The sequence below is a fragment of the Somniosus microcephalus genome, unplaced genomic scaffold (genome assembly GCF_052327205.1).
Source record: "Somniosus microcephalus isolate GS21.2 unplaced genomic scaffold, FLI_Smic_1.0 unresolved_chr1, whole genome shotgun sequence".
Lineage (NCBI taxonomy): Eukaryota > Metazoa > Chordata > Chondrichthyes > Squaliformes > Somniosidae > Somniosus > Somniosus microcephalus.
Genome location: NW_028225179.1, coordinates 115,868,277 through 115,878,154, shown reverse-complemented (window position 1 = coordinate 115,878,154; position 9,878 = coordinate 115,868,277). Strand labels below are relative to the sequence as shown.

Genomic DNA, 9,878 nt, shown 5'->3' with positions numbered 1-9,878 from the left:
ACTCTTCTGGAGTCAGGACTGTGCTGTATCAGAGTAAGTCTCCCGGGATGACGGAATAAAAACTGTTGAACTCAACCAGTATTCGACTCAGTGTTTGTACTGAACCAGAATGAGGACCATAAGAATCCGTTTCAACATTTGGTGTCAGAAGTGGGATCTCAACGGACGATCACCGAGAATTCGTGAAATTAAGAGCTCGAACTAGTTTTGGACGTGAGAGGAGGAAATGGGCCCCCGGAGTGAGTATGTTTAAATTTACCACCTCGGTTTTCCTCTGATCCGTAAGTCCGATAAAAGTTTTGCCACTCGCTAATTCTTGCGTGGTGTCCCGACGAGATCTGGGTCAATCTGGCGAATACTGTGTAAACTTAGGAAATAAGTATCCAAATTGGGTAACGCGCCGGCCTCGTATTTCACTTGGTCTGCTCAGGCTCCGATTGGACTAAAAAGTAGATAAGTAGTGATTTTAGAGAAAGAGAAAAAGAATACTTGAAAGAAAGTAAAAAGAGAGAGTCGGGGACTCTAGAGCTCGAGCAACTTGTACTCGGGGAGTGCAAGATAAGGGTCGTATAAGTTGAATAATTAGAGTTTAAGAATACCTGTACCAGGCGATGACAGAGGCTAAATTTACGATTTGAATAATTAGGCTAAGAATACCTGTACCAGACGGTGACAGAGGCTAAAATTACTATTTGATGAATATAGACGACTCACTGTGTTTTTGTTTGGTCTAAGTATTGTAGTTATTGTATTGTGGTGTTTAGTTTTGTGTGCCGGTATCCGTGAAATATACGAGACACTTTTAAAAACGTAACTCGAATCCTGAAAGGGAGCCCTTAGTGTAAGAGAACCATGGGTAATTACCTAGACACAACAAGTGACGAGGGCAGTGCCTTACAAACATTGTGTGACAAATATCCGGATAAAGCCCAACAATTGAGACAACTCTCAGGGGGTTTAAGTAAAAAATTAGGCAGTGAACAATGGCCACTAGGGGGTCCCAAAAGTTTAGAAACGGTTAAACAAGCTCAAGGAATTATTTGGAAAAAGAACATGGGAAGCAAGACTAAAAAACTAATTGGACTCTGGCGACAGTACTGCCAAGAAATTAAAGACAGTTCCCTATTAGCCAGCTGGCAAGAAAATGCTGTTAAATTAGGAATAAAGTTAACCGAAGGAGGAAATCCTAAACCCATTGAAATACTTAAGAAAGAATGTGCACATGAGAAAAGGTCAAAATCTGAAAAGGCGCCAGATAAAAAGGATAAAAATGAACTACGTAGTTCAATGGTTGGCCTTAGGTTGAAAGAGGGAGACGGAACAGATGAGGACTTAGACAATTGAATGTACAGAACTCCTAATGCGCCACCTCCTCAGCCACCCCAGTACATCAATATTTACCCCTCCCTTCCAACGTCGGCCTCACTAGCAATGCCTAATACTACCCCTCCAGCAACCCTCTCCGCAACCAGTCCCCCATTCACTCCAGGAATACCCCCAACCACCTTACCCGATAGTGCCACAGGCGTTACTGATCCCATAAGTAGTCGGACCCGGTTACAAACGGCAGGACAGACAAACCCTGTGCCAAATTATACTCCTACCCGGAGTGATAAGAAAAAGAAAAAGAAGGAAGAAGAGAAACGGGAAAATAAGAAGAGTCAGACAGTTAGTTCAACATAAATCCACTCAGGAAAGCGACACTGAGTCATGTAGTGACTTTACCGATTCGGAGGATGATTTATCACCTCCTGAGGATCATGAGTCAGAATCAAAAAATCATTCCGGTAACCCACCCAGGAACCTTCCAGTGAGAAAGATGCCAAACCCAGATCAGGCTAATGCCGCAGCTAACCCCACCACAGATGTATTCTTCCCATGGAAGCCTAATGAATTAATGTCTATCCTAACTAATGCGCCGGATCGCCACAAAGCGCCTCAAAAGTTTGTGGACTTTTTACGAACCACCATTCAAGTGTACAACGCTGAATCCCGAGATTTATGGGCTTTAATCCAACAAGTACTGACCCCCTCGGAACATACTCGATTCTTAACTCACTTGCGACATGCTAATCTGGCAGCCCTAAATGTGGCCATGGGGAATGACAATGATAGAATAACAGCCATGCTTACGGCTGCTAGTCAAACACTTCAGAAGCCTATTAACATATCCAATGTCCTAGATACTAAGCCAAAGAAAGATGAGGGACCTGAGGAATTTTTGGAGAGATTCTGTGAGGTTTATCAGGGACAGTCGGGGGGCACCAATTATCAAGGAGGAGCCAATTCACCCCAATTCTGCGCCATTCTGATGAACTGCCTTCCGGCTGCGGTAGCAACCGCAATTAAAACCAATAATATGAACTGGGCAGAAAATAGCCCAGCTCAAATTACTAGAGCCATAAAATATTATTGGAAAGAGAGTAAAGGTTTGGAGAACCAACCCCAGAAGACAATAAAAACAGAATATGTCATGAAGGAAGTCCCAATTCAACCACACACGATAGACAGGACAGGGTATCAGATGGAACCTCAATACTGTACCCCTGGATGGGTAGACTCTCAGAATTATGGATATTACACTCATCCAAACGGCCCCGATGCTACTGCATACGGCCAACCCTACGCCCCTCCACAACAGAATTACGGAGGTAGAGGAAGGGGTAGAGGACAAGGACGGGGATACCAAGGTCCAAGACAAGGGCAGTGTTATAACTGTGGAGAGGATGGCCACTGGGTCAGAGACTGCCAATCCTTAGCCTCTGAAGACCCACCTAGGAGAGGCAGGGGAAGATGGAGAGGAAAGAAAGGAGGACCTAGAGGAGGCAGGGGAGGATATACCAATTTCTCCCAGAACAATCCATTCCCACAGAATTGACTAGCTAATCTAGTGGTCAGCACTTTACATTCGGACCGAGAACCCTTATTAATGTTGCAAATCCAGGATCAATGGTATCCCTTTTTAGTAGACACTGGAGCCACCATGTCCTCTGTCCAATCGGACCTTAAACTTCCCCGATCCAACAAGACCCAGGAATTATCAGGCTTCCAAGGTCAAATGACCAAGTATGCTATGTCAGAACCAGTTCAGGTGACCTACAAAAATCAATCTGCAACCCACCAATTTGTAATAACTACCGGCTTGGACTGCAATTTAATGGCCAGAGACTTACTATGTGCATTCCAACTCAAACTTGATTGTGGTGATGAAGGAATAGCAATAGGACATTGGGCAAATAAAAGGCAATGTTATGTTTCGACTACACCTCAATGGTGGTCACTCGACCTCAATGCATCCTCCTATCATGTGACACTGGCATATGATCGAAGTGGAAAGGATAGGACCCTTGAGGAGTATTTTAAAGATCAGGAAGGTACCGAATGGACAATCTACCTCAAGGCTGTAGTAACTGGACCTGAGGGAAAAGCAGAGTTTGTGCAGGTTCCCTTACACTTGTGGAAGCAGCCTTCGACAGTGGCCCCTCATATCACGCGGGAAGTTAACCAGCCTTTCCATGCCAAAGATTTGGGGCCCATGGTAAAACGAGCGATCGATCAGGCAAACCCTGAATGTCACCAACCGCAACAGTTACCCGGAGGTCTGATGGTCCAATTTTACCAAAACCCTGAGCCTAGCCTGACTGTGGTGCACCGTCATGTAGGGAAAGACATACTGGAGTATGTGAATCCACAGGTATGGGCAGAAGACCCAACGCATGTAGGTCTAACCGGCATAAAACCCATTGAGATCCCAGTGAAGGAAAATGTGACCTTGCCGACGGTACGACAATACCCTTTGAAACACCAAGCTCTTCCGAGCATAGACAGACTCATTAAGGGATTGTTGGAGCAGGGGATTTTGGTAACTTGCCAATCCAGTTGTAATACACCCATCCTGGCTGTTCCGAAGCCTGGTAAGCCTGATCAGTTCCGCCTAGTGCAGGATTTACGAGCAATAAATGCGATTGTTCAGCCACTTCATGCGTTAGTACCTAATCCAGCACACATCTTGGCCTCGATACCTGCTGATGCTACAGTTTTTGCGGTAGTCGATCTCCAGCACGCCTTTTTCTCCCTGCCATTGGCCACTACTAGCCAATACCTTTTTGCCTTCACTTACAACGGTCAGCAGTATACGTGGACTCGATTACCCCAGGGCTTTGTGAATTCACCTACCCTGTTTTCGCGGTGCCTTCAACAGCAATTACAGACACTGACATTAAATTGTGGCTCCAATCTGATCCAGTATGTGGATGACCTTCTCATTGCTAGCCCTGATGAGCTAAGTAACAGAGAGGACACTATTCAGTTGTTGAACTAGAATACAGCCAATATGCGAGACGCCAACCCCTAAAACGGCCAAACAAGTCAGGCAGTGGCTGGGAATGGTTAATTATTGTCGACAGTGGATACCTAATATTGCAGTATTAACCAAACATCTGACTCCCTACACGGCTAAAGAGGGAGAGTTTGAGCTGGAACTAGAGGCACAGCAGGCATTTGAGGAATTAAAACAGGATCTGGTCCAAGCACCAGCCCTGGGACGACCCCTGTATGATAGGCCATTCCAGTTATATTGCACAGTAATGAACGATTGCTCAACAGCGGTTCTGACTCAGAAGCATGGAGATAAGCATCGACCGGTAGCTTATTATTCATCAAAACTGGATCCGGTAGCCTCAGGACATCCCTATTGCACCCAGATCCTTACAGCCATCTACAACAGTCTACAGTCAGCTGCTAATATGACACTTCAGCAGGACATTACCGTGTATAGCTCTCACTCAGTCACTGCGTTATTGGGGCAATTGCAGACCCAACACCTGACTACCGCCAGGCAAAATAAGTATGAAATATACTTACTGAACAATCCTCGGCTAGCATTTAAACACTGTAGCACTATCAACCCTGCCAGTTTCCTTGCATATCCGCCCTCCGAGAGTGATGAACCAAGCCATGATTGCTTAAACCTCATTAAGGATGATACCTCAGTCCGACCTGATCTGTCTGACACTCTTATTGCAGATCCCGATATTACCATGTATACGGACGGCAGTTCTTCAGTTGATGAGATGGGAAAACGAATTTCTGGTTATGCAATTGTAAATCAGGAAGGTGTCACCTTAGAATCAGCAGCCTTTGAATCCCCTTTTTCTGCCCAGCAAGCCGAACTGTTTGCACTCATACGAGCTTGTACTTTGGGAGAAGGATTAAAAATCAATGTACATACAGACTCTAGATATGCCTTTGGAGTAGTTCACGACTTTGGACAATTGTGGAAAAATAGAGGTTTTCTGACCTCTTCGGGCAGCCCGATCTCTCACCGTCAGTTAGTCTCAGATCTCTTGCAAGCCCTTTTACTCCCCAAACAGATAGCTGTGATTAAATGCTCTGCCCATACCACTGGCCAAAACCCGGTAGATATAGGAAACCGCCGCGCTGATGAGGCGGCCAAAAATGCTTCTAGGAGTCACCAAATGATTGTGCCCCGAATGATGAGGCAGACTAAAAATTCCAAAAAGAATCAGTCTACCTCGGAAAAACTAATGCCAACCATCCAAGAGGTGATTAAGTTGCAGGAGGACGCTCCTGATAGTGATAAGCATTTGTGGAGGGAATTGGGATGTGTATATAACCCTTTATCAAAACTCTGGACTACTCCCGCGGAACAGACTTGCATGTCTGATGAGCTAGCTTTATGGGTTATTGAATGTGTACACTTTGCAACTCATTGTGGTGCCAGGGCAGTGGGTGATTTGCTTCTAAGTACTTGGTGACATCCAAGGCTTCAAGCAATAGCACAGAACATTAGCGATCGATGCCTGATTTGTCAACAACACAACCCTGGAAAGGGAGTGCCTTGCGAATGGGGAAAAACCCCTTTACCTGAGGGTCCCTTTGAGACCCTGCAAATGGACTACATTGAGTTGGAAAGATGTCAGTGTTACAAATACGTACTTGTCATTGTAGATGTATTTAGTAAATGGATCGAGGCATATCCAACCACAGACAATAAAGCCTCTACTGTTGTTAAGGTATTGCTGAGAGAGATCATACCTCGGTATGGTATTCCAACTCGGTTAAGTTCTGACAACGGTCCTCACTTCACTGCTGAAGTGAACAAGGAACTTTGTACCCAGTTGAACATTCATCAGCAATTGCATTGTGCTTATCGACCACAGGCTGCAGGACTTGTCGAAAGAACCAATCAGACTCTGAAGAACAAAACTTGCTAAACTGGTAGCCGAAACTGGCTCCACTTGGTTGAAATTGCTTCCTGTGGCTCTCTTTCAGATCCGCACCACACCAGCGGGTAAAGCACGACTTACACCTGCTGAGATTATCTATGGTAGACCACTCAAGACTCCCTGGAACCAAAATGCTCCTACAACGGTGCATTTTCACCATATGACTGAAGAAATGACGACCTATGTCTTGGCTCTTACTAAGGTTTTGCGCGGGCTGCATTCACAGGTCCGTGCTGCATATGGTGAACTTCCTGACTTATCTGGTTCTCTAAAAATTGAACCAGGTTTGTATGTGATGGTTAAGAACTGGACTCGTAAAAGTCTAGATCCAAGGTGGGAAGGTCCATATCAGGTCTTACTAACAACCCCGACTGCAGCTAAGGTCGAGGGAAGAAGCGCATGGGTGCATTTCCACCACTGTAAATTGATTGGAGAAACCAATCAAAAGGGGGGGGAGATAATCAGTAGTAAATCAGTACAGTATATAGTAGATTTTAGAGATAATCAGTAGTAAATCAGTACAGTATATAGTAGATTTTACGAACAATCATTAATTTTATTTTGATTGATCAGCCATTGATAGGAGACTACAGAACTCGTGCTCGGCCTTGATAGAGGTGACTGCAGCTTTTACGAGGTCTGGTGTTGTGTTTGGATTGTTCTGGCCTGCTGAAATCCTACTCTTATTATACTTATTATACAATTTTAATTTTTAATTTTAAGTTTTAATATTTTAAGTTTTAATTTTGATTGTGTGTAAGCCTTTTATTTCACAGATTAACAACCGCTAGGGGACCATCTGCTTAGCATCAAGTTTCGGAGCCGGGAGATAACAGCATCCCAGGCGGGTCGGAGCCGAGTGCTACAAAGAAGAAAACACCACCACAGGCGGAGCGCCCACTGAAGACTGAAACCACGCAGTTGCTGCTCGTTGTTATTGGACTTTTTGGACTATTGTGCCTGACTCAAGGCGATACGGACAAATCACGGAAGAAACGTGAATTACTTACCAACACCTTTCTGCACATGTCATATGAATACGCCAAAAGCTATAACTTAACAAGCTGTTGGGTTTGCAGTCACATTCCTATCCATAGTAAAAGAGGGATTCCCTTGAGACCCATCCCGTTCAATGCCACAGAGATGGCGGAGTGGGTCATGCGCCAGAACGCCAGCGGCGTTTATAAAGATTCATACAACCAGGAGGGCGACAGGGACAAATGGAAGTCGGCAGGTTACGACCTAACCACTTTCCAAGGGTGGTACCAGCCTAATTATAATCGGAACAGCCAGCCTCCAGCCTTAGTCCTTACTAATACTTCAGGAGTTGGTAGGCCGAAGGGGCCAATATGTTTAACGAAGAGTGTGCCGGGAGGTATAGAAGTAGGACGCAGTAAATGTTTCCAAAATGTTAATGTAACAAAATGTATTCGCACCAGACGCTGTGGCCAAGGTTTCTTCCAATTAGATCATACCAGAACCCCCAATAGGACAAGTGGGGGACCATGGGAAGGAATGGAAATCAGATGGGGATGGAGGATTCGTGAGGCATTAGACGACAATTTAATCGCATATAATGGGACCTATTTTATATGTGGTCACCAAGCCTATCCATGGTTACCCCGGGATTGGACGGGTTCGTGTTACTTAGGTTATGCAGTACCTTTTATTCACCACTTGAATAAGATTGGGGAACACCACGAATTTAAGAAACACGTGACCAAAAGAGAGCTAGGAGCTTTTAATCGATTTTTCGGCGTAATAAACCCTCCCTATGGAATAATGAGCTTGATGGACGAAACAAGGAATCTGGCAAGGCTACTAGAGATAGTTGCCAATGACACTGAGGAAGCTATAGCAGACATGAGTGCCGAAATGATAGCCATTAGAACAGTAACCCTCCAGAATCGAATGGCCTTAGATTACCTCCTTGCAGCACAAGGAGGAACCTGTGCCTTGATAGGAAGTGAGTGCTGTACTTATATCCCTGATAGCTCGGAAAACATAACCAACATTGTCAAACATATCCGGGATGCAGTAAGTCAGTATAAGAAACCTAAGCCAGGGGATGACTGGTTTGATTGGATCATTGGAGGATGGCTAGGATCAATGGGACAAACTCTGCTACATGAGCTAGTGGTGGTACTTGCCGTAATTATGTGCATTTTTCTAGTTTTCACGCTGATTAAGTGTTGCTGCAATAGATTAGGAGCAACTGCAATTCCAAGTCAATTGGTACAAAGGAAACCATCAGAAGAAGAAATTAAATTTGAGAAGGAATTAATGGAGGAGGAGTATAATAGACTCAATAAGATAGAGATGGACCAGTAGGATGAAGCCCAGAATCACTGGGTACCTTAGATGGTTATCATGGAATGATAAAAGGGGGGAATGAGGATATAAAATGCAAAATATGGTAACAACTCGCTTCCCATAGCCAAGGACCCTGTCAATCTAAAATGGAGGATCCTGTCAGCATAAAATGGTGGTGATATGTCGACATCGCTGAGTCACTTGCATATTGTAAGAAATGATCATGTTAACTCAAGAAACTGTGAAGGCAGCAGGAAGTAAAATAAAAGAAGCTAAACTGATCTGTGGCTGCTAATATGGCTGGCACCCACGATGTCACACCTTGCTGGTGAAAACAGTGCAGGGCGGAGTGCAGAGGTTATACAGACAATAGGCGATCAGAAAACACATTTCCATGATTGCAAATGCATTACCATAATGATTAGGTGATCATGAAACCATTACCAGGATATTTACTTAACTATAAACCATTCAGTGAAATGTGACTTCTTTGTTTCATACTGCCAGGCCAGGAAATCAAATTAAAAGTACACGTGTACAGCTCGGGACTGGTGCAGACTGTATGATGTGTTAATGTATTCTCAAATGCAAGTATAATAATGTGGCACACTGTATGAAAGATTGCTTGCTCTGGTTTAAACTGTCGGACTCTTCTGGAGTCAGGACTGTGCTGTATCAGAGTAAGTCTCCCGGGATGACGGAATAAAAACTGTTGAACTCAACCAGTATTCGACTCAGTGTTTGTACTGAACCAGAATGAGGACCAAAAGAATCCGTTTCAACACTCCCATCACCGTACACATTCTATTCATCCCCACTCCTCCCATCACCGTACACATTCTATACATGCCCACTCCTCCCATCACCGTACACATTCTATCCATCCCCACTCCTAACATCACTGTGCACATTTTATCCATCCCCACTCCTCCCATCACTGTACACATTCTATCCATCCCCACGCCTCCCATCACAGTGCACATTCTATTCATCCCCACACCTCCCATCACTGTACACATTCTATCCATCCCCACTCCTCCCATCACTGTACACATTCTATCCATCCCCACTCCTCCCATCACTGTACACAATCTATCCATCCCCAGTCCTCCCATCACTGTACACATTCTATCCATCCCCACTTCTCCCATCACTGTACACATTCTATCCTTCCCCACTCCTCCCATCACCGTACACATTCTATCCATCCCCAAACCTCCCATCACTGTGCACATTCTATCCATCCGCACTCCTCCCATCACCGTACACATTCTATCCATCCTCACTCCTCCCATCACAGTACACATTCTATCCATC

At 44.7% G+C, this 9,878-nt stretch overlaps 1 protein-coding gene across 1 annotated transcript; it reads left to right on the top strand.

Moving 5' to 3' along the window:
* The first annotated feature begins 7,059 nt into the window (after positions 1–7,059).
* On the top strand, positions 7,060–9,324 carry LOC147095731 (uncharacterized). The gene has a single exon (XM_085974780.1). The coding sequence runs from the start codon at positions 7,275–7,277 to the stop codon at positions 8,577–8,579; it is 1,305 nt and encodes a 434-aa protein (XP_085830906.1). The 5' UTR covers positions 7,060–7,274; the 3' UTR covers positions 8,580–9,324.
* The last annotated feature ends 554 nt before the right edge of the window (positions 9,325–9,878 follow it).

Excerpts from the sequence above, each read along its gene's own strand:
- LOC147095731 (XM_085974780.1), top strand. The coding sequence starts at position 7,275 with ATGTCATATGAATACGCCAAAAGCTATAACTTAACAAGCTGTTGGGTT.